At 34.4% G+C, this 26832-nt stretch overlaps 1 protein-coding gene across 2 annotated transcripts in view; it reads left to right on the forward strand.

Annotated features, from left to right (window-relative positions):
- The first annotated feature begins 557 nt into the window (after window positions 1-557).
- Window positions 558-26832, forward strand: part of GABRG2 (gamma-aminobutyric acid type A receptor subunit gamma2) — a 94539-nt gene continuing 68264 nt past the window's right edge. The window contains exon 1 of one of the 2 annotated variants that reach the window (XM_021672214.2): window positions 558-1070. In XM_021672214.2, the coding sequence (XP_021527889.1) occupies window positions 964-1070 (107 nt within the window). In that variant the 5' untranslated portion in view covers window positions 558-963. The remainder of the gene's footprint in view (window positions 1071-26832) is intronic. The other variant, XM_021672215.2, reaches the window with a different exon arrangement.

Here is a 26832-nt window from a genome sequence, read left to right on the forward strand (position 1 = left end):
TTTTGTGTCTTTACATTATTACTGGGGTTAGAGGATGGACCAGGGAGGAATGAATTCTGAGTAGCATAGAATTTCTCCATGTCTTTTAATTCTATCAATGTTTTCTTCCCTCATTCAAATTGAATTCACCAATCTGTCTGCCTACAGGATGGCTTACTGAGACACTCACACCTCCCCCACTGTCTGCTCCCCCAGCTCTAACAATGCAACCATGATTTCTAAGACTGTACGAGTTTAAAATAAGGATTCTTGGCAGATCTGACGACCACAAACCTTCTGTCATTGGTGATGTAGTTTCTGGGCTTGCTAAAGCATCTCTTGTCCCCATGAATGCCAGTCCTTGCATGCTTATGTGTGCAGTAAAGGGTTAAAAAGCTTTGGAAAGACACCACGCATGTGTTAATTCGTGCTGCAGCAGCGTGCATCACTTCCACTTTGACCTCATAATCTGCGTGATAGTTAATCACGCAGAGTCTCTAATGATTTTTTTCCTGTTTATTTTAAATACATACACACACACAGGGGGCTGCACCCTGTAAAAGAAAAAAAAATCAAAACAAACAGATAGATAAACCCAAAGCGATGGACCCGGGGGAGAACGTGTATGTGTGAGGGGCATGAGTATACACGAGTGTGCGCGTCTTTCCCTCTCCCTTATTTGTCTCCGTGTGAGTCTCTCCCTGTACCCTCCCCCTGCCTCGATGATATTACTCCCCCAGACTTGGAAGCCGCTGCCAGAGTGACGCTTTGATGGCATCTGCAAGCGTTTGTGCTGATCTTATCTCTGCCCCCTGAATATTAATTCCCAAAGCTGGTAGCAATCCATCTCCCCAGTGACGGGACCTACTAGAAGCAGATGGGGGGAGCCACCATCAGATCATAAGCACAAGAATAATACAAAGGGGAGGGATTCTTCTGCAACCAAGAGGCAAGAGGAGAGAGGAGGAAAAAAAAAAAAAAGCGATGAGTTCGCCAAATATATGGAGCACAGGAAGCTCAGTCTACTCGACTCCTGTATTTTCACAGAAAATGACGGTGTGGATTCTGCTCCTGCTGTCGCTATATCCTGGGTAAGATGTGCCCTTTTTGGCGTCGTTTTGCTCAAAAGAGGTGGGGGGAAGGGGTGGGGAGGGGGAACTCGGGAGACCACCCAGATTTAAAACACTCTTCTAGGACGTGAGGCTTTATAATTTAGGGGAGAGTGAATATATGGGGCGGGGACTGGAAGGAGAAAAGTGGAAGGTCACTTTTGTTAATGTATTAATTTATTGGATTTTATTTTTTTGTTGTTGTTTGGTTTTAGAGTGGAAAAGGTAACCTCATAAAGACTTAGTATTTGAGGAGTAGCATTTTGACATTACTGCAATCTGATGTCGGAGTGGGCTGTGCTGGTGCACGCCAGCATTTGAGGCCATGTTGCAAGCGTTGTGGGTGGGGGTCTGAAGAAGAAATTTACAAATGGGGTCCTGGCGCACACCCGAGGGATATGTGTGAAGGAGCTGGGGGAGGGGGCGGCAAGCAGCCCTGTGTCTGTGTACTAAGGCATCCTTTGCTTCTGAACCTGGCATTCTTAAGGTCACTCAGCCAGATTTTGCATCCAGCCCCATTGACCAGACAGCCAACTCCCCTTGTGCAAACATGGTTCAGCACCAGGGACAGCAGTCCTGGTTGGGGCCAAAGGGAGAGAGGCTTGTCTAACCTGATAGACTGTCTCTAAATATACATAGGGTATCCACACAGTCAGACAGAAGGCCAATGAAGCCACGGGGCACTAATAAAATCTAAAGACCCTGATCTGATTACCTCTACCTCCTCGTTGATATGGGAGGAGAACTATTTGGCACAGGATGGAGAATGTAGTTAAATGATTGCATAGGGGAATGTATGTTGAAAAGAGTTGGCCTTGCTGCAGTGTTGGAAAATATACTGAACCAGGTGAATGTGATGCCAAAATCGTGAAGTATGCATTAATGCTTTAAAACCTTGCTGCACTGAATAGAAAAAAAGGAAAGGCTGGAGACTGGACTCTGAAAACCCTGAAAATGTGTGTACTCTGAAGTACCTGGCATTTAAATTTCCTTGAACTTCCTTGAGTCAAGAGTATTACAGAAGTAACCATCCATGCAGCTTAGTTGACTATTTGTCTACCTACCTAAACACTTCCCCCACGCTCCAAAATCTCTAACTAGGACCCAAAGGCACATCAGAGGTCCACTATTTACATTACTTGCATTCTTCTATGCTTTCATTTTGAAATAAAGTTCTAGAAATATAACTCTCACATTCTACCAATATAGAGGAACAACCAAACAAAAACTAGCTATAGAAAATATCAAGACATTTCCCTAACATTTTTTGTGCGTTAATAATCTTACATGGTAGTTGTAACAAAAGGAGTTAAAAGAGATGGAGGGTAAACTTAAAAAAAAAAATTATTGAAACTATCTAGTCAACTTCTCCGGCCCCCTCTTCTCTAGAATGGGTAATGAGACATATAGCTTTATGATAAAGAGACCCAAGCAAAACAAGGAGTGAAAGCCTCACTTTGGAGTTTCTAAACAGCGAGAGTCTGCTTAACTCTTCCAGCAGTTTTTATAACTTCCTTATTTACTATAAAAATACAATGTATTTTCATTAGGAGTATAAGATTTCAATAGCTTTCTCAAAATAGGAGAGGGCTTTTTACTGGAAACAGTTTTATATGTAATACAATTTCATTAAATCCTGAAAAAATCATTTTTCAATTCAAAATTTGAACCCATTTTTATATTTAAGGTTGTGGATTGCTGTTAAACTTAATTGTTTCAGAAATTAGAAAATGTCTATTTTCTAATTTACTTACTAATGAAAAATATCTTTTCCCTATTTCTACCATTAATGAAACCTGTGGATTAAAATCTAGACAAGACACAAGGGAATGTCTTTCTTTTTGACTCGTCTCCATCTTTGTAAACAACTGTCTAACTTAATAGATAACAATACTATGTGTTTTATCTCCAGTGGCCCTATTTTAACCAAAACGTGTTTAACTTTACTCTAGTTCATAATAATGTACTCTTTAAGATGTGTTCTTATTGCCACAGCCCCATCTTTTCCATTTCAATGTCATATAAAAAGTACATTTGATGATACATTTTAATTTTCAATTCGTAACAGACTGTCTTAGATGAGTTTTTTAAAAGAGCTCTAAAAAATATGAGCTATTTGTAAAGGAAACTCCCCAAAGTGGTAATTTTTACATTTTCTCAGTAGTGACAGAGAATGGAGTCATTGCTGTGTGCTGCAGAGAATGTCATCAGAGTTTCAGTCTCTTACAGTCCTATAATAAAAGTCATTTGAATCATTGAGTAGGACTGGAGGTAAATGGAAGCTTTGATCTCTAAAGCTTACCCTGAGGAGGGACAATAAATAACTGGGAAATATTTGAGACACTAGGAGCTCATAGGGAATAGTACTTATGAAATAATACTTCTGTGGTAAACAGTAGTAGTAGAACCACCTAGGAAGTTAAAGAAAATGTTTAAAAAATGATTTTTCATTTATATAACTCAAAAGGATGTTTCCCCCCTCATTAATAACAAAGTTTATTGGTCTGTGTCTTTACAAAAGTAAAGCAAGGAGAAAAATAAAGCTCTGAAGTGAGACTATTAATGGCTAATATCTCCTCATAAGTGAAATAGTTAATTTCTGAAATTCAAAATTTTTGAAACATTCACATATCTTGTGCTGTCATAAAAAATAACCTAGGGAACTTACAACATGGAGATTCCTACACTATACACTAAATGATTTTGAATTATTATGTCGGGGTGGAGAACAGGAATATTCAACAGGAATATTTTCAACAAGTACCCTAGACCTCACTTTGAAGAAAAGTAGCCTATACTTTGATGATTTTGAAAAGTAGTTTATCAACATATTTAATATTTAAAGCTGTTCTGATTATTCATACGTTATTATTCAGCTGAGAATAATGAATCAATTTAACATCAATAATTTTTTATTTATATATAAATCATTGAGATATTATACATATAATAAAACATAAGGAATAGTATAAAGAATACACCCACAATAAGTATGAGAAGATATTGGCTGCAAAAAATAAAACATATATACATATATAAATGTGTATGTGCTTATATTCAAAAACTATATATACTCCACATGTATATGCACACGGATTTTAACATAAATTTTACAATTTTATAAACTTTTTCAGTGTAACTTTATTCCATCTCAAAGTAAAAATATCCTAAAGGAAAGAAACACAATAGGAAAATATAGAAAATAATTTAGAGTAAACAAGAATAAGTGAAACAAGAAATGTTTTTATTTTATTAAAATTAAACAAGATTTTGTAATATGCTTAGAGTAACAAAACTATTTTTCAAGGATAGATTGAGCAGAAATAAATTGGGTTGAATTTTTGATGATCCATCTAAACCTTACTTTGAAGAGCTCATTTCGAAGTTTTGAAAAGAAAATACAGTTAAAGGTTTATAAATATTTTCTATTTTTAGCTGTTGCTTAAACAAAGATGCTTTCAGTGATGTTTTTTATGAGCTGCTAAAGTGTTTATATTCCATAATTTTATTTTACATAGTTCTTTAACAGGCTGACTATGCATATAGAAAAAATATTTTGATTCTTCAATATACCCCTATTTGATTACAGAATTAATCTCTACAGACAAGCTTGTAATTCCCTATCTTTCTAAATGCTCCATCTGGTATCATCAAGAAAAAAAATTTATTTCCTCAGCATACTGAATTGCTTTAGTTATAGCCAAAACATTTCAAATAATCTATCCTGATGTAGACTGGGTAGATTATTTGAAAGGTAGGGCTACCCTACCTTTCACATTTGAAAGTTTACCCTGAGGCAACCATTAACCAAAGAAAAAAAAAATTAAAGAAAAACAGAAAGAAAATAGAAGCTTATCAGCCAGTGTTTCCCAGAATCCGGTTGCCTGCTACTATCTAAACAAAACACCTGAACTGTTGGCAAAAGTTAAAAATTGGCTAGTAATTTAAATAATTTGTTATATAAATGTCTCTTTCATATCCCAGATTCATTTAGAACAGCTATTTTCCTCAAAATAATTGATTTAAAGCATATTTGTTTTAATGATAGAGGACTCTGTTCTATACTTTAAAAAATTGTTTCATGCCAAGGATTTCCACTCAAATTGGAAGGGAGTTAAGACTAACTTTAGATACTGTATCTCTTTGCTATAAATATGTTACTAGGGTCCTGGCTACCTCTCTACTACAATTTCCCAGCCATTCCAAGACAGACTTTTTGGTTTAAGTATAAGTAGGCTTTACTGGAATTATACATACTTATCGTTCTCCAAATAATTCTGCCAAATTGGCTGATTATAGAAGATCGAATTATAATTAAAAGTTATAATTAGAGCAGTTTAGAAATTGTTTGACCACTCAGGTGTCAGTACAATTCAAAGGCTCAGAGATTCAGGATTTCAGTTGAGATAGATATTCCAGATGTGATACTTTCTTCAGGTAGACATGCAGAAGAAAATGAGTCTTTCTGCTGCTGGGTTATCCGATACCTATGTGACATCTTCAAAGTCAGAAACCAAATAGTCACAAGATAATATCAATTTCATGCCCTGCTTGTGTCATGTTATACATACACTGAATCAAGTAATACACACATGCATACACACTCATACACACACTTAATCTTCATTATGACTCCACAAAGTATTTATCATCAACCACATTTGAAAGACTAGAAAACCAAGATTATAGACAGATTAAATGACTTGCTTAAACACAATAGAAAACTAGAAGTAGCATAATATAATAAACGTGAATGTGGATATATATAAATGTAAGTAAACATTTATACATATATACATATACATATATATGATGATGTTTATATATGTGTGTATATATATGAATTATAATAACTGGTTTTTTCTTAGATCTGTCAATATTATCTTCTGTGTTTTCTTACTCAGTATGGTGTCTCAATCCATCAACAGTGTTCATACAAGTGTAATAGGTGGATTGGATTATCTATAAGATATTTACTAGTTTTAATATTTATGATTCTCTGATTCTATCTTCAGATGATAGAATCTATAGCAGATACTTTACATCCATTTAGTCCACTGAATAAATCAAAACATCTAATTTATATAAGGGCATTGTTTAAGATACTCAATCTCCATCAATGACATAAATATTACATTACATTTTATTGTTTTGATTGGAAGGTCTAGAAAGAAATGCTTAGCAATAGTCTGAAATTCCATTGTTTTTTAATTTAAGAACATACTAAATGAAATTATTTAGAGCTGCACCAAAATTATATTTAGAATATAACTTTCCCCGTTGGTTGTGTCTATGTAAGTAAAGCATAGTTTAATCTGCACTTAATTATACATCTGGAAACTTAACTATAGCATGTCATTCCATTTTTAATGAGGAGACCTTGCCTTCTATTGAGCAAATTTATAGGAAACTTGCTCAATGTTGTCCTCCAGTTTTCTTACAAAAATTCTTGGAAAAGTGAAAGACAAAAGTGAAGCAACTATACTCAATATTAAAGTAGAAATAATGTTACAACTTCATATATAGATATGTATAGTTTTAATATGTAGATATTGAAGGATGACATTTTAATCAACCCAATCATACTAGCAACTGCTTAATTGACTTTGCTATGTGGTAACAATATGAAGGCTCTTAAGTTTCCATTTCTAGAGGAATAAGAAGTTATAATTTCTAGAAAGTAGAAAGTAATAGGGGTTTTACATTTTTCCAGGAATGTTTGTATCCACAGTTTTAGTCTCTCAGTAGACTCATGAGTTAGATGAAAAAGATAATATTTTCTTCTGACAACTGTAGAAAATGAGATATTGAGAGATGAAGGGACTTGTCCAAGGATCCTTTAATATTTCCTGTAGGACAGAATTAAGACCCCCTCCTTGAATTCATAGCGCAATACATCACATTGCACAAGTATAGTCACACTCTTTTTTTCTAAATGTAAGAAAATACTTTGGTTGTTTAGAGATGTAAAAGTCTTCTCTACCTTGCATTACTCAGGAGGGTTATTTCCTATTCATTTGTTCCACACACTAGAGAATAAATATCCTTTAAAAAGGAAATAAAAAGCTTCTTTTACATTACACATTAGTGGTTTAGGGTAAAAATAAAACTTAACTCCAAATCATATTAATCCCTACAGTATTATGATGTAAGAGAACAAACTATGGTAATAATTCTATATTATTATAAAAATTATTGTATAACTCTGCATAGATAAAATACCATGTAAATGCTAAATAAGTAGCACTGATACTTCACTCTCCACCCGTTCATAAAGGAAACCATATAAGTACCAAATAACATAATCACTGGGAAAACAAGGGATGTTTTAAAGCAAAGATCCTTTGTAATACCTGAAACCCTGCCATGAACCCAAGTGTTGCTGTAAAGCCAAAGTCTATGTAGAAATACAAATATACAGTGTGTATTTACTTGAATACACCCAAATAAGTTACAGAAATTACTGTATAGTTATATAAATAAAGTGGGAAAGACAAACTGAATATAATATGTCAATATAATCATGATGGGAAAAAATTAATGATTGATACCTTCACATGTTCTTTTTTTTGTTGGTAATCAGATCTTTTTATAAAGTGCTTTTTGAAAACACACTTGAGATACATAATTGAGGAAAGCAACTCTAAACATAAAAGTAGAAATGAATGTACACTTTCTTAATTTATGAAAGGAATTGTATTTGAGCCAACTCTGGGATTTTTGCATTATAGAGAATACAGGCCAAATTTCCCTAAGAATTATCTAGCCACTCTTTGTTCCGAGAATGCTAAGAGGTTGTCAAAAGTTTTTGTGTTTGGATTAGAGATAAGAATTGGCCTCTTAGTCTTTTTTTATGGTGGACATTTATGAGTACATTTCCTGATTTCCTTTTCACTTACCTTAAGGTAGAAGTGGAGCTACCTCCCACTATGGCAGGAGATATGAAATTGAACAGTTCCTTCTACTCTAGGCCAGTAACTCTCTTCCACAAATACTCCTCTCTTATTTAATCCTTAAACTCCTATCACATAGCTGCAAGGCTGGGGAAAGAAAAGGAACTCAGGGCTGTTTTATTAATCTTTTCCAGAAGGTTCTGTTTCTTCTTAGCAGTCTACCATATGTATATTAAATAAGAATATGACGTTTGTCGTCTACTTTTCTCAGGAAATTTATCATGATAACACAGGAAAAATTTTGTATACTATTCTGTTCCCTGTGCAATGTATTTCTCTCACATATCCACTGATTAACTCACTTATTTTAAGTTTTGCTCAAAATCCTCATCTTCTCAACAAGGCCCGCACTTACCACTCAATGTAATACTGCAAACTCCACTCCACCCTGTACTCCCAAGTCCTCTAATCCTCTCTGCTTTATGTTGCCTTAGTATTTACTTATAGCCTTTAGTGATTAATTCAAAAAAATTATGTTATTCTTGGTTTGCTATTTTTACTTTTTTATTTTCTATCCCTCTAAGCTAGAAGCCAGGACACATAAAGGCAGAGATGCCATTGATATAACCCACCTTTCATAGCATGCGTAGCCTATAATAGATGTCCAATAATTATATGCTTAATTAAGTAATAAAAATTGAACTCATTTCCACCCAAATTTGTATTCTTTTCAAAAAAAAGGAAGTATGTTCAAAATTTTTATTGTATCTCACTCTAATTCAGCATATATGACTGTCAGGAAAAAAAAAAAAAAAAGAAAAGAAACAAACAAACATGTTCCATAGCATAGTATACTTGTTAATACATAAGCTATGGAGACACACTTGATCGGGGTTCAATTTGATGCCCCCAGTCAACTCGTTTCAGTTAGCCTCTATCTCTTCATATAAAAAGAAGAAGGTTTGGGAAGCTGACTTGGGAGGATTGCTTGAGCCCAGGAGTTCCAAACTGGCCTGGGCAACATGGCGAGACCTTATTTGAAAAAAGCAAAAAAGTAGCTAGGCATGGTAGTGCATACTTGTGGTCCTAACTTCTTGGGAGGCTAAGGCAGGAGGATCACTTCAGCCCAGGAGTTCAAGGCTGCAGTGAACCGTATTTGCACCACTGTACTCAAGCCTGGGTGACAGAGTGAGACCCCGTCTCAAATAAAAAGGAAGATAATAATATTTTATAAGTTTATTTTGAATAGGAATTGATAGTAAGGGGCACATAGTAAGTGACCTTTACACGGTGTTATTTTTGTTAGTTATTGTTATTGTTGTTTTTGTTACTAATACAAGTCATTATTTATCTCCTGATATACCCCTGGAAGCACAGGTAGTCTCTGCACTCCTGCTAAACTCTGAAATTTGGGGAGTGTAGAAGAGGGATTTTTTTAAATACAGCTTTTGTAATTCTCCAGTTTCTTGCTTTGGCTTGTATGAGATAAGCAAATTGGGTAGAGGTCCCTAAGTTTTGAGAATGCCTATATAAACATTGAACTTAATATCTCCAACAATGTGGAATAGTTCCTATTTAAATGAGAAAATATATCTTGTCATACAAGACTCCTTCCTGAAGATAATTGTGTCATTGTATGTAAAGAAGGATATTTTCCCAAAGATATTGTAAAACATTATCCCTTAGTTGCTAAGCAAATTTATTCAACTCTTTATTCAGAGCAAACTCGAGTTGCTACTCTTGATGGTCAAGTCTATACTGGACAACATGAAATGGAAGCAGTGGTTAAGGAATCTGGAGAATAACGAGGAATTAAACAATCCAAGCTGATATTTTGCTATTCAAGGTCATGACTGACTTTTCATTTTTCTTTGTGCCTCATACATCTGATCATAGAACAAAATTCCACATCATCTGTCACCTGGGTCACTGTATCACTACCCAAAATACCCTTCTGAATATCTTTTTTGCTCTCTTCCAATTCACTCATCACATAATAGACTTTTCTCCACAACTATTTCTTAAATAAAGACATAATTTAGATTCAACAAATTATTCAGAATTTAATAGATAGGTGAGTTTTTTTTCCAAATGTATGCAGCAGTATGACCACCACCACTGTGTGTGTGTGTGTGTGTGTGTGTGTGTGATGTTTCTATCACAACAGCATGCTTTATTATATTCCTTTAACAATCATCATTCTTCTACTCTCTAATCCCTGCTTGCCCCTGGTAGCCTCTTTTCTTATTTCTTTCATCATAGATTATATTTTTCTGTTGCACAACTTTATAATAATGGAATTAACAATGTGCATACTCTTTTGCGCCTGGCTTCTTCTGCTCAACATGATGTTTTTGAGATATAATACTTTTGCATATATCATGAGTTCCTTTTTATTATTGTTGTTATTAATTCCATGGTATGAATTACAATATATTCACCCATTATCCCCTTGATGCTTCTAGTTTGAGATTAATTTAAAAAACTGTCATGAATGTTTTTGTATGAGTGTTGCTATAGACATCTGTTACTACTCTTGAAATTTCTAGGGCATAGCATGGATGTATTTTATTATTACTCTAAGAAATTAGCAAAACACTATTTCAGTGTATGACAGTTTATGTTACTTTAAGTCATTTCAGCCTTAGATATTATCCATCTTTGCATTAGTTATCTATGTCTACATAACCACTTATCCAAAAGTTAGCAGTTTCCAATAAGAAACACTTATTTTTGCAGTTTCTGAGGAGCAGGAATCCAAGAATGAGTAACTTGGTGATTGTAGTTTCAGATCCCTCATAAGATTGCCGTCAAGATGTTGAACAGGGTGCTGGACATCTTAAGGTGCTAAAAAATTAACTTTCATGCTCACTCCAATATGGCTATTAAAAGAAAGCTCCAGTTTCTTGCCTTATGAGCTCTCCATGGGGTTGGAGAACTGGAAAAAGAGAGGAGACAAGAGTGGACTGGCGGAGGAAAGGAGAGAGGAAGGGAGAGGGAGAGAGGGTCTTCAAGATAAAAGCCATAGTTTTTACAATAAATTGTCAAAAATTATACGCTATAGCTTTTGTCATATTCTGTTGGTGATACAGACCCATCCTGCTGCATAATGGGAAGGGTCTACTTGAAGGTGATTCCTTAGTCTGTTTCTGCTGCTAAAATAAAACACATAGAATATGTGGCTTAACAACAGAAATATTTTTCTCACAGTTCTGGAGACTAGAAGTCTGAGATCAGGATGCCAACATGACTGGGTTCTGGTGAGGGCCTTCTTCTGGGTTGCAAATTGCTCTTCTCATTGTATCCTCACAAATACTGTTATGCCACATTAAACTTAATTAGATCATTTTAAACACCAGGCTTATTTTCCTGTCACCTTTACAGGCACTATCTTCAGAGCATCTTACCCCTCATCCATTTTTGTTGTTGTTGTTGTTGTTTTTTGAGACGGAGTTTCGCTCTTGTTACCCAGGCTGGAGTACAATGGCACGATCTCGGCTCACCGCAACCTCCGCCTCCTGGGTTCAGGCAGTTCTCCTGCCTCAGCCTCCTGAGTAGCTGGGATTACAGGCACGCGCCACCATGCCCAGCTAATTTTTTGTATTACTAGAGACGGGGTTTCACCATGTTGACCAAGATGGTCTCGATCTTTCATCCATTTTTTTTAAGCATATCATCTTCAATACAGAATTTTCAACCGAATGATGGCTCAGGATTTGAGATATAATTTTGTTATAAGTCTTTTCCATTTAAAGTTTAAAAAGTGCCGGGCGCAGTGGCTCACGTCTGTAATCTCAGCACTTTGGGACGCCGAGGCGGGTGGATCAAGAGGTCAAGAGATCGAGACCATCCTGGTCAACATGGTGAAACCCCGTCTCTACTAAAAATACAAAAAATTAGCTGGGCGTGGTGGCGCGTGCCTGTAATCCCAGCTAGTCAGGAGGCTAAGGCAGGAGAATTGCCTGAACCCAGGAGGCGGAGGTTGCGGTGAGCCGAGATCGCGCCATTGCACTCCAGCCTGGGTAACAAGAGCGAAACTCCGTCTCAAAAAAAGAAAAAAATAAATAAAAAAACGTTTAAAAAGTGAGGTCATACATTGAATAACATTTAACTCAGCTAATTATTGTTTTTTAAAGCCTGAAATATTAAAAGTGACTTTGTCTACATAAACAAAATCCACAACCTTCCAGTCACCTCAAAGTCTTTTATATATTAATAATTAAATTTATTTAATTTGTTTAAATTAAACAAATATTAATTAATAATTTTAAAAATGCAAAAATATTAACTCAGTCCCATAAAACCAAAAATATGTGAGTACTCACGTACTCCTCAAAACTTCTATCACAGTTGATTGTAGTTTTCCACGTACTCTTGCAGTCAACAGGCCATTTAAAACAGTTTCCATGGTCCATGTTGGAAGTCCTCTTGGGAGACCAACTTCCCTTTGCATGTGCCTCTCCGTTTCTCTGATGATCAAGCATCACAGTAAACTCTAGAAAGTCATATGAGTATGGAGAGATTTCTTGATTCAATTTTAGTCTCTTTTACTTCAGGTTGTAAGTGATATACCAAGTGTTGTTACTCTTGATTATTACTCTCAGCAGATTCTTAACAGTTGTTTAATTTTCAATAAAATATATCAGAAAAGGACAAATGCACATAAAGCACAAGATTTGAGGTAGGAGTTGTATACTCTGTTTCAGGTGACCAAAACTATACCGTCTTGAATTCCTATCTATTTTGTTAATGACATTTTTATTAATTCCTATCCACTATGTTCTTAGCACCATGCCAGCTGCTGAAGATATAGCGCAGAGAAGGCAAACATAGTCCTGCTCTTATAAAGCCTGTTTTCTAGAATAAGGACATAATTTTTAAAATATAATATACTATATATAATGTAATGATATATAGCACTGCTTTTATAAATTAACTTAAAGACAATATCATACCTATATATTGATTTACTTTACTTATTGACTCTGATACAAGGTAGTTGTGTACCCAGACACACATCTTATACTCAAACATTGTTTTTTTATTTTTATTTTATTTATTTATTTTTTTATTTATTGAGACGAAGTCTCACTCTGTCTCCCAGGCTGGACTTCAGTGGCTCAATCTCAGCTCACTGCAGCCTCTGACTCCCAGGTTCAAGCAAATCTCCCACCTCATCCTCTCGAGTGCTGAGATTACAGGGGCGCACCACCATGCCTGGCTAGCTTTTACATTTTTTAAACCCATAAATCCACACGATTCTGTTTACTTTTCCCTTGAAATAAGCTAACATAAGATGCCATTTGACCCTTGTTGAGCTCTGAGGTATTGTGCTAAATGTAGAATGAATATAAATGCAAGGTGGATAAATTCCTTCCTGCCTGCTTCCTGCCTTCCTGTATTGAGTTTCTAATACTTGCTTGGCGGTGTACTAGGAAATAGACCTTGCTGTCTGTGGGAAAGCAGACAGTAAAGAAACAAATTAAATAAACATCAAATTGTGATAGTGTTGAGGGTATAACTTAAAAGTGTGGTGTGATGAAAATAATCAAGGAAATTTTACTTTGCATATACTGGCCAGGAAAGGCAATTATGAATAATGGATAAGAAGTAGAGACTATGAGAGGAGGAAAATAACCCACCAATGAAAAGTTTGAAGGGAAGACCATTATCATCATAGGTAAAAGCAGGTACAAGGATTCCCCAATGAAAAAGGAGCTTAGTTTAATTTAAGAATGAATAGAAGGTCCTGATTGGGAATGAAAAAGGGGGAAGAAATTAGAAGGCAGAAAGCTATTTCCTAATGCATGACCTCAAAACCATTGTAAGTAATCTGAATTGTGTTTCAGGTAAGGAGTTTGGATCAGGGGAAAAACTTTATATACTAATATCATGAGTTTCATTCTTAGGGGAAAGTGTACCTATATGATCTGGGGAATGACGAGGATTGCATTTTACCTACCAGTTTCCAGTTGCTTGACAATTAACTCAAGTGCTGACTCTCAGCTTCCTCTAAGTTATATAACATGTTGTTCTCCAGCCTATTGCAAAATCTTAGCAATATTAAGAACCAGTTATTGATTCTGCTATTAGGTCAGTGATTTAAAACATACTCATGGCATTGTAATAAAATTATTGCATTATATTTAACTAATGTATGTAAATAGATTTGTTTTCATAGAGCTAAATGCATTGCATCTAATAAATGGCAAAGACTCTTGATGAATTCCAGGTTAATTATTATGAATTGGTCATTAATTGCATGTTTAAAATTTGAAGGGATTCTCATAGAGAGCATTGACAAAAGTGTACTAATTTCCTATCCATAAGGTTTGTTATTTAACTTAATCTGTGTATAAATCCAGGCAAATAGTAAAAAAGATATTTAAAATTGTATACAAAACTAACAAGAAATCAGAGTATTAGTTCATTAATGAAATTTTATTTCTCCCCACAAAATTTTTAAAATTTTAAGCCCAATTATCTCATACTTTAAGGAAATTTCCACAAATATCTAATGGCAGAGAATATTTTTTAAAATGTAATGATTAGGTTACAGAATAATAGTTTTGTTTTTAAGTTATCATACAGTATAATGGACCTTTTCAAGTGTATATTTATATACATTTTAACATATATGTTAGTTCTCTCAAGTACCATAAGTGCTACCCAAATCAGTATTCTTGGTTTGAGTGGTACTTATGGTACTCACAAGAACAAAACAAAAAGCAAACCATCACCACCACAACAAAACCCTCTACTCCTTAAAACTGATCTGTTATTCATCATTGAAGATTTTTCTTTCAGGAATATAATTAGAGACACATACAGTTCATTTAGCATAATACTTTAGAGATTCATCTAACTTTTTGAGGTGTCAAATAATCACAGGAAAAGAGGTTCAACATCATTAGCCATTACCCATTAGGCAAATGCAAATTAAAATCATAATACGGTATCACTACACACCTATTAGAATTGGCAAAATAAAAACCACTCTGGCAAGACCAAGTGTGGTGAGGATGTGAAGCAATGGGAACTACATAGGTAGTGTGAATGAAAATGGTATAGCTACTCAGGAAAACCAATTTAGCAATTTCTTATAAGTTAAACATACACCCAACATATTACACAGTAATTCTACTCCTAAATATTTACATGGGATAATTAAAAACTTATGTTACAGAATAGTAGATTTTAAAACACAGTGACTACGTTTCTTTTTTCCAGAAACTCTTACATAAAAAATGATCACATTCAGTTTTCTAGACAAAATGAAGGTTTTTTTTTTCTTAGAGAGTACATTCTTGATTGGATTAATTGTGAACTTTTAAATGGCTATGTGTTCTGTGTTGAGACTGCTGGTGATTATGGACCTGATATTATTAGAAAGACTAGAGAAAGTAATAATAGGAAAGATGGGGGAAGAGCATGGATTCTATAAAAGCCTAATTTTACAATAAGCACATTAGTGTTGCAGCCTTTTGTAAGAGATGATAATATACTGCCAGAAAAGACAGTAAGTTATCTTGTTCTTCCATTAAGTTACTCTCATTTTGTGATATGGATTCATAATAATGTAAGGCTTTTAGCCTTATTGCGTGTTAAAAGATATAAACTTGTAAATCTGTAAATTACACAAACAGCCTTTTTCTATTATATAAATCTTTTTGACTCAACATATGCTTAAAATTGGGGTGAAGTTAGGATGGTTTCATATTTCATTGGGGATTTTGGTATGTTGTTCCAGAATTCCAGGAACAAATGTAATTTTGGACTTTCCAAAATGGGTTCATGAAGAACTAATTTGTTCACTCTCAATATGGAACTTTTAAAAAAAGTAATAATTCTAAGTGCTAAGAATAGTGCTTAGCTCATAAGAGATGTCAGTGAATAAACACAAATGAGTGAATGAACACAAATTTCTATAATCTGGAGTATTCATAATTCCTAGTTATGTAAATTCATATTATATGGGGATAAAAATAAGCTATTTATATAACGAGAGTAGGAGGAACGAGGAACAAGAACAGTACTAACAACACGACTAAAAGATAAGAAAAGACTTGATTAACTTTTTAAAGTGAACAATAAAACCTTGATTTTGAGAAAATATTTTATCTATAAAGAATCGAAGAAAACTTAGTAGTAGTCTTCTAGAATTGGCCATGACCACGAGGACAGATTTGGCGTTTGTTTACCTTGAATATGAAGATGAAGTTTTAGCACAATTTTAGAAAAGAAAGAAACAAACATAAAAGTATAAGAAAGATGAGTAAGAAAAAAATTCCAGAATTATGATCATTCAGTTGTATGTACACATGTTGTTAACACTAGTTTATGAAAATGAAAATTTAATCAACTATCTGAAAAAAATTATTCCATTGTTTCAAATATCGAAATATTAAAATGAAATTGGAATGTTTCATTTTCTGTTACCATAGAGCAATATGAATTTTCAAATACATTTGATACATTTATGTGTCTAAATATGGAACCAGCTTTCATTTTCATACACTTGTTCACAGTAACCTTTAAATGATCCTAAATCTGAGAGAGTTTAATCTTTTATTCATGTGTCATGTGAAAGTGCATAGAAGTTCTCCTATCCATCTGTGGTCTCTGTAAATATGTAAAACATTATGCATGTTTTTATATATGAATGTTTTTGCTAGAGAAAGAATCAAAAGTTTTATTAGTTCCTCAAACTATTTTGTATTCTAGAAGAAAATTTTCATCTTACATAAACTGAGATTTGAAAGTGAATGCGGTAGAATATTGATAGAAGTAACCTCAATATCAAATTGGAGGTGCTGACAGACAGAGCTAAGTCATGTTCTACAATGTGAGAATGTTTTTGGTATTGTCTTGCATTGTTATTTGGTGTTATTTTTTTTCTAACTGTTCACGTATTTGTCTTCTTAAATAGATGAGGAGTGTTTTGATATCAACATTATATTTTGTACTTCTTTCCATTTGCAACTGTGGCTTACAGACAAAGAGTCTCAAATATAAGCCAATTAATGATGAACAAAGAAATCTAAATCTGTGTCACTGTTTCCCAAATTCAGTGTCTTTTGCTACATCTAAGTAATACATGGTCATTCATGACTGAACTTTTTTTTTATAAAACTAAGTACCTTTCAATAAAATAATTTTAGTTAATGCATTTAATAAATACAATACAAACTGGAAATCAGTGTCAGTTTTCACACTGAAAGACAACTGCAAAGTAAATTCAATATACCAGAACAATATTATCAAATTTTAATTATGTATTTTGTCTCCCAGATATGCCAAGCTTGCTCTTGCTCTCTTTAGAAGTCAGATTAGCAAATTAAAAGGAGTGGCTAAAGACAAATTAGAAATAAACTGAGACTTTGTCCTCAATGTAATTAGATATGCTGAAAGAAAATTAAAAAGGCAAAAACTTTCTAATTATATGTTTCAATATCTTTTAATAGTGTACTTATGTGACACTTCATTAAAATTGCCTGTGTACAAGGGCAGGTGTCCCAAGCTTTAGGAAACACTAATTTGGACCTATCTTAGTACATAAATATCGAGGATGATGCTATTTTGAATTTTCAGTTTACCATGAAACACTATAGTAAGTGACATCTGACTTTCCTAAAAGCAGCTACCAAAGTAATTCTTTACTCTAAGAAAAGAAAGTCTAGGTGGTTCTGTCATACTCTCTTGCAGTAGCTCGTTTACAGCTGCACCTTAGAATTATTTCGATACCAAAGTCTTGGTCTCATAGAGACCAATTAAAGCGGTATAAGAGGTAGGCCTTCAGCACTGGTGTTTGTCTAAAGCCCTCTACTTAATATTAACACAGTCAGGGTTAAGAATGACTGGTATACGTCCTATTTTGAAAATAGTATATGCAGCACTTTGCACATTTTTAACATATTAGTCATTACACAAATTAAGAAATAAGAAGTATTTCTTACTTGATATATTTCTTGATGGTAAATAATTACATCCTTCTCTTTTTAGGTTTGCATATCTTCTGTGGTTAAAATTGGTCTCGTATTTTCCTAGAACATGGCAAGAAATGCAATCTAGAGTGCATTTTCTGGAAATGTTTCTGGAGTGAAGGAGAGGAAGCCTTCCTAATTACATTGACTTTGTCACCATGTTATCATTATAGTCCAGTAAGAAGTCAAGTACAGTGTATAAGTTCTACCGTCTGATAAAACAAATGCTGCATTAGGCCAACATATTTATGAACTCATTTCAAGTTACTGCCTTTAAAAGCTTCCATGTTAGTGTGTAGTGTGCAAGACAAGCTGTCCCAGTTTTCCCAAGGTCATGCAGGGTATGAGGTCACCAATATTATATGTGGCAATATTTCACAAATTGGCATTGTTATCCAATATTTCATTATATGTACATGCCATATTTTATTTATCAATTTTACTGTTGATTTGAGTTCTATTTATTTCTGTATGTGACAAATAATGCAACTGTGAACTTTCTTGTACATATATTAAGTGAAACAAAGTCATAGCTTTTATTCTGCAGTCAGGTATGCACAAATGAGAAAGTGAAAATACTACTTTTAACATGTTGTAAATAATTATACTGAAGTGCTTTATAAATAAGGAGATAAATGAGAAATATTCCGGTTTAATAGTCATTTATTAACTTTTCTTTCTACCCACAATTTAGCATGCACATTTTTCTTTCTATTCTACCGAGCAGCCATGGGCATATGACATGATTTTAGGATTTGTTCTTGCGTTAACCTTGGCTTTTTTTTTTTTAACTACTTTTTCTTTTAACTTTTATTTTAAGTTCAGCAGTACAAGTGCAGGCTTCTTGTATATGTAAACTTGTGTTTACAGGGGTTTTTTGTACAAATTATTTCATCATGCAGATATTTTGCCTAGTGCCCATCAGTTATTTTTCCTGGTCCTCTCCCTTCTGGAAGCCACCCTCCACCCTCTGAAAGGCCCCAGTGTGTGTTGCTCTCCTCTATTTGTTCATGTGTCCTCATCATTTAGCTCCCAGTTGTAAGGGAGAACATGCAGTATTTGGCTTTCTGTTCCTGTGTTAGTTTGATAAGGATACTGGCCTCCAGCGCCACCCATGTCCCTGCAAAGAACATGATCTCATTCTTTTTTGTGAATGAGAAATGCCTATCTTATTCTTTTGATAGGCATTTAGATTGATTCCATGTCTTTGCTATTGTGAATACTGCTGCAATAAACATACTAGTGCATGCCTTTGTTTCATTATAGTCTAAAAAGTATTTTAAATGTATGTCATTTGAGTTTTCCCATGCAGAGAATCGACAGCACTTGATGAAGAGAGCAATAGCAACCATACAATAGCATGTTATATAGGCAGCTCCTTTTAGTATTAATTCTAATTGTTACATGGGCACATATATAAAGAGAGTGAGCCACTTACTAAGTTAATTCCACAAATATTGAATCTTCATTCAAAAAATCCATACTCATGTTTTGAAACCTATTCATTGGGTGCCTTGCCAAATGCCAGGCACTTGTAAAGTTTTAGAAAACACCACCTCTGAAGACAGAAGCAGTTCTTGCTCTTAGGTGCCTAATGCTCTGCTTTTAACCTTCATAGCTAAACTTGATTATTTTGTTTCCTATGCAGTATTAATGTATAAAGAGCATATAAGTTTAAAATATAGCCCAATGCATTATCACAAATTCCAATAAAAACCCATGTAATTTATCAACTATGTCTGAAAATAAAATATTACCAATGCCCCAGGAAACATCTTCTTTCTTTCCTAGTTTCTGTCCTCTTTCTCTTACTTCAAATAACTGCTGTCCTGACTTTGAGCACTATAGATACGTTTTTTTGCCACTAAATTTTATATAACAGAAGTATTATATATTTGTGCATATATATGAATGTATAGACATCTTTTGCTCAGATTTTTATTTTTCAAATTTATTTTGCTGCATGTAGCAATATTTCACAAATTTGCATTGTTGTACAATATTTCATTATGTGTACAAGCCATATTTTATTTATCCATTTTACCACTGGTTTGGGTTCTATTTATTCCCGTATGTGACAAATAATGCAACTGTCTACTTTCTTGTACCTGTATTTTAGTAGATGTGTGAATTTATTTCCTTTTGGAAATAATCAAGAGATTAAATTTCTGGGTTATATAACACACAAAATGTTCATTATTAGCAGATAATGCCAAAATATTTTCCCTCCAGCAGTACTGAGTCCTAGTTACTCTATGTCTTTTCACTTTTGTTTAGGAAGGGTTGAAACAAAGGATAAAAACAGTAAAATATGAGAGGGAGGTGTAATCTGGAGAAAATTGACTGTAATGATTTCATAATGTAATCTGACATTGATTATTTTTTTCTGTTCTACTCCCCACAATGAGCATAGCCATTGCCTCTCCACATTTCCCCTCCTCACCTTCTGAACTACTACAATATTAATTTGGTATCTGTGAAGCTCACGAGCTTTCGGGGAAGCCATTTTCATATTTTACGCTACTGGTAGGTTTATATAATTAAGGTTAAATATTTATCATTTCCTCATTCTCTAGCCACTGATAACAGTTTCATGTGTCTGATCCCACTCAGCCTAGTGATATGGAAAAAAAAAAAAAGGAGGCTTTTGAAGGGGTTTTAGAAAAGTAACTATTTTCCTCTTTTTGAGAGAGCTTTTGAAAAAGTTTATCTCTGTTTTTATGGATATATACGAAGGAGCATAGAGGCGAAAAGTTGTAGCCAGAGTCTTGTGATGACATAGATACTTCTCTGAGTTGAAGTTGACACCATGAAGGATAGAAGAGAGAGACAGAAAAAAAAAATCTAAGATTTTGAATACATAGTTAAAGAACTAAGTCAAAACTCCCTGAAGCTCATACTACCTTAGAATTTATAATTATACCTGTCAGTGTCTCTCAATTTAGTTTGAATATTGTGATACTTACAATCAAATTCATCTTAGCTAACAAAATCCCACAGACATTTATTTGATATGCACCATTTGTGGCTGTTAATAAAGTAAACAATTTGCATTTGATATATTGGAAACTAAATGTCTGATAATTGATTCAGTTCAAACACACCAACAGCTGTTAGCCTAATATAAAAAAAATAAACAGGATGTGAGATGAGAAAGCCATTTTAAGTAGGACAATTTGTTAGTAGAATGGTTTACTTTCCTGCCCTAATTCTACCCTCTTTGCATATATGCACTCATGTGTACACATTCATGCACAAAGCACCCTCCAAACAGGTTCTGTACAGGAAATTTACATGTCCTCACTGGGAGGAATAAAATCCCATGGGCCACTGAAGGACCTATATGAAGCAACTAGTGCCCCAATGGCCCTGTCCATTGAACACCACCATGTCTTTAAAGAGTAGCCAGCCCTCCTGGATAGTACTGAGGGGAGTCCCCCTTCCCATGATCGTATGCTGAGTTCCCTATGCCTTCTGAGGATGTACACTCACCTACTCTGCTTGTTCCTATGCTGTTTACCAAAGCCCACCTTTTGCAGTGACTGGAGGACATCCTTTAAATTGAACTAGCTTATATGTGTACCTTGCCCCTGCTACATACACTGCTTTCCAAACAGAGGAAAGAGTTTAAATGAGGCAGATGATCACATCCATTAAGTTAAATGGCAAGCTTTGCTTTTATTCCTCAGAGTGGGGAGATCAAATCATCACTATCTGCAATGGCAAGTTTATGAAATCCGAATGTTATTAACTTTGTGCTAAACACATCATGTCTTTTATTGAACTCAGACATAAACTAATTTATTGTTTTAAAGGAAAATGGGCTGGAACAATCATTTATTTTGGATGATCTCATTGTTGGATGAATGTATAGCTGTAGATTCTTTGGTCCCAATTTCTTTCTCAAAGCCATGAAAGGTAATGGTTAAATATTTCGTTTTGGCCAACTAACAGTGACTATTATGACTATTATGATTGTCACAGTGTTTCTATATCTATAAAATGGAATAATCACAGGAATATCAGTGTTTTGAGAATTAAGTGTTTTCAGGAATGTGTGTGAAATCTTTAAAGTTATACCTAGAACACAATGAATATTTAACAGTACCTATTTTCAATATTATTATTTCTCCTAGGAAAACTGGTGAGCAAAAAATTTATTTCCATAAATCTCCATTTAGCACACACTCATGAAATTTATAGTTTAGTAATGAAAACAGGCCATAGACCAATCAATAAATGCACACTGTGATAAATTCTATGAAACAGTCTCCTGGTAGAACATGTGATGGGTGGGTGGGTGGGCAACAAATGTAGATAAGAGTCAGAAATAGTCTCTATGATATGATGCTTGTATTGGAACATGCTAAGTAGTAGATTGAGGAGTGGAGCAAAGGAAAGTTTGAAGGCAGAAAGGATAGATACATGCAAAGGTTCTGGAGTTTGGCTTGATTTTCAGAACTCAACTAACTCTCAGGTAATATGATGATATAAGGAACAAGAGATTTCTGTATTAATGATAACTTTGGGGCATGGGATTCCCACTGAACTCTACAGCCTCATGACAATCTGGCGTAGCAGTGGGTCCTTGTACATGTGGCAAAGGAAAGGATAGAGATTTATGAGATATAAGGAGTGGGTATTCAAAATTTAGAGTTAACAATGGAGCAGAAAATCCAACGCATGGGAATTTTTCATAGAAAAGGTCTAAGGTATCATTTTCCCAAGTATACGTCTTGAGAGATTTATTCTGACCTACGAAATACTTTGCATATGAACTCATTACACTTTTAAAAAAGTAAACCAAAACTTGTACCAAGAAAATATTAGTGAAACCAATGTAATAAAAGAAGGGAATGCTGAAAATGTAAAAATAATTGAAGAATACAAATAATTAATTTTTTAAATTCCACTACTTAACAGCGTTAAAGAAAGATAAATATATATTCAGTCTTATTATGCCAAGTACCTATAGGTTTAAAGAAACCTGAACAAAAAGACAAATGCCATTATTTCTCATCCAAATGTTTGCTGTTCTACTATCCTGGGCAATGACTAGATTTTCTTTGTCCACCCCTAAACCTAGAACTTTATTAAATATATAGAAATCTGAAATACCTAGGTGGAAATTTAAAATTCCAGAAACTGCATGACTAATCTTCACAATGGCAAACACCCAGAATATGTACCAAAATTAAAATGTCTAGAATCCTGTACATAATTGTGAGCAACCTGTCATCGAACAATCTCTATGCAGTATTTGTTGTGTTTTATAAGCCACTTTTGTTCTTCTAAATAGGATTGATTTCTACTTCTAATTACAAATATGAATTCATGTTTGTAATCATGCCTAAATTCAAATTATGCATAAAACTGTAATGATGAGAATAAACATGAATAATCTAATATACAACATGAAGATTCAGATTTAAATCTAAAGTAGGAACCTGAGAATTTGTATTTTAAAAAAATCCCGCCCCAACACATACACATACACATACATACAGAGCCAAGAATCAGTACCACTGATCTAACCATTCTATGACTGAGATCCTCAAATATTAATATTATGTGAATCATTTAAGAAACTTGTTAAAATAGCAATTCTGATTCCGGGGTCTTCGTGGGTCCTAGAGTTCTGCATTTCTGGCAAGCTCCCAGGCGATGCTGCTGCTGTGGCCCCAGGCTCTCACTAAGGTGGCTTTCCAATGATTTTTTGAATGTTTTCAGAGATGAAATCTTCACATTCTCTTCTGACACTATCACTCATAAACTATCATTCAGTTGACAAAAATGTCTTTATTATGGTTAGTTAATTGAAGGGGAATTTTAATTTCAGTTATTTCCCTCTATATGAATATTTTCTAATTATAAGTTACCAAGAGGAGTATTAACCTCTAAAGGCTGTTTCATGCAGGTAGATACCTTTAGCCAGAAGTTCAAGTATGTTTGCTCTCTATCTGCTCAAATGTCGAGTGAATTCCTTAAATCATTATCAATCTGTTTCTGCCCAGGCACTCTTATGGAGTCCACAATTCCACAGCATGTCTCATCTGATGGCCAGACTTCATTATTCCTAGATAGCCTACCTGCAAATGCAGAGGTTTTTTATGTCCAAAGCACTCTAGAGAAACAAACAGTATAGCTTTAATAAAAGAAGTTCCTTTTTGTTTTAAGACAAATCTGGAAACAATCCCAGATTTATGCATCAGCTCTTTTAATTTGGACCTCAACTAGAAAAGCTGTGGAAAAGAACAACTTCATTCATTTATAATGTAGACAGCCATAATTTTTTTCCTGCAAAACATCTGTTTTTAGTTCTTCTCAGCCCTTATTGTATTAAAAGTCTTGATGCAGCATAGGTAGATAGATGTAGGTTTTTGTTACATGTTTGGAGCTGGTGTTATAAATCTAGCAGTGGTCACTTCATAAAATTATTATAATAATTATAATAATATTTGTTTCATTAATGAATTATGCTATTGCTTAATTAACAATATAATAACTGTTATGGACTTATTTTCAGTACTGTGTGCTAGGCACTGTGCTAAGCACTTAAGCATTGCCTCAACCTTACATAAGAATGTAATGTAAGAACTAATATTAAACCTCTTTTAAAGCTGAAAACTTTGAGGCTTAGCAAGGTTAAATAACTTGCTCAAAGTCATTAACAGTAAGTGCCAGGCAAGACACAAATTGAGAAAGCAGAGCTAGCCTTTCCTAATTCCCAAGTATATACTTTTAAGTACTCTATTTTATCTCTTGATGGCTAAGTAGACATCCTGAAGTGTAAAAAAACTTGGCGATGACTCTGAGGGAATTGTTGGAGCAATTCTGGAAAAGTAGCCTTACTTCTAAAAAAGTATCCCTTATGTTTTCACTTTATGTAGTTTCCCTCCTGGTCTGCTAGATAATCATAATAATGGTAGTACAGCACCATTATACGTGATTCATTTATTTGTTGGTATGAGGAGGTGCCATAAACAAACACACCGAACAATTGGTACATGTCCTCTTTCCTTGAAGAAAATTTAATAGGGTGCATGTGTCTGATAGACCTAAGAGAGAGAGAGAGAGTTTTTGAAACGGCACTTTTGCATGAACCATTTATACGGTAATAAATTGTATTATGGCATCTGATGAACCAATCATATTCTTTTCTCATGAGTTATTGGAGGGATTTGAAAATTACTTTTCCAGAGAGATTTTTTTCTTCCCTTCAACCAGTAAGATTTGGGTCAGAGGATTAAAGCTCTATTGGGCAGAGTTCAGCAGTACTCTGGAGAAATGATGAATTGAGGCCCAAGAGGGATTTTTCTAGCAGCAAACTGGCCTCTGCTTGAACGGAGGCTTTTCTCTCTGAGACCTGACAGAAGCATTGCTCAGTCCATCATACTCACTATGGGCATTCTGTGAAATTAATGATCGTTAAAACTTCCTATGCTCACTAAAGTGCAAGATGTAAGACACTGGGTATGTTGGGCCTTTTGCAGATGTATTTTTATAGTGTTTCCTAGTTACAAAGCTTAAAAAGAATGAAAAAAGATGTCACTATAATCACTTACTAAGTTGACCCATGACAATAATTACTCTTAAGATGTCATCCTCTATCCTTAATCTCAAACCAGATTAATCACATAATCATCTTACTTCTGCAATATTAACTCAAGATCTATATATACCTATGCACATGAAACATATATCTGTTCATGTGTACACACATACATACAGACATAGGTATGTATATTTAACTACATTGTATGTGTGTGTATAGATACTTGATGACTGAGTATGAGTGAAGAAAGGTAATAAATCTGGCTTGAGAATATATGAATATATACATTTATTTATTCAAGGTAAAGATGGCAATTATGTGATAGCTGACAAAATTCATTCTATATTGTTGTTTAGAAAAACAAGGTAAAGATAGGAGCAGGGTGGGAAATACTATATTTTAAGTTTGTATTTTTTTAAATTTTACTTTAAACTGTAGAAGTAGCCAATATTTATTGAGTGCTTATAAAAATGAAATGACAGCTTTTGCAAAGGTTTGTGTTTCCCCTGGATCTGGAAAAAATCATCTTGGCAGGGTTGTCTTGGGACTTGAGTTAGGGGGAGAGGTAAACTATAGGAATTCCAATCCCTTTCCAGAGTCATTCTTAGGTGGCTTCCAGCTCAACTGCTGAAGGGGTTTCTGACAGGTTTGGGCATAGTAAATATAAACAAAGAATATTATGTGGCTTTTTGATCAGTTATAACAGGTCATTTCATTTCTATGATTGTGGTACATTAACCATTGGAGTGAGTTTCCAGCCTAGAAACCTTTGCCATGATAAAGAGTGGTTTAAAGTCTGTAACCACATTTTTCTTCATAGTACCAGGTTCTTAACAACCAAAGATAAATGAACCGCCCTTGCCTTCAGTGCAAGTGAGGGGAAAAAATACACATAAACACACCCTGGGGGAAGCAAAGGCAGAGAGACTGAGCTCTCTCCTTAAGTGTTCAATTTAGCAGGGAGAGGCATGTCTGGCAGTTCATGGGAGGGAATCTAATTATCAGTCTCTTACTTTATTAATAAGTTGCGCCAAGTGAACTCCTCAAAGGAGGAAAGAGGAGACATTATACCTGAATTCTTAGACTACATATGATCATTTAGCCATCACTTTCACACAAATAGTTTTTTTATAATTACTTCAGGAGGCTGGGAAGTAGGGAGAAAGAACATCAAATATGGGAAAAGTAAACATAACTAGCAAAACATGGTGTATTTGTACATGGGAGGGCAAAGAATTCTGAAAAACTAAAGTGTGCACTTGAATAGATTTAAGTCTCCATCTATGCAGTTTTATTAGAGTAACCCTCGATGA

Source organism: Aotus nancymaae, unplaced genomic scaffold, assembly GCF_030222135.1.
Source record: "Aotus nancymaae isolate 86718 unplaced genomic scaffold, 86718_ANA_hifiasm-v0.15.2.pri h1tg000015l_0, whole genome shotgun sequence".
Classification (NCBI taxonomy): domain Eukaryota; kingdom Metazoa; phylum Chordata; class Mammalia; order Primates; family Aotidae; genus Aotus; species Aotus nancymaae.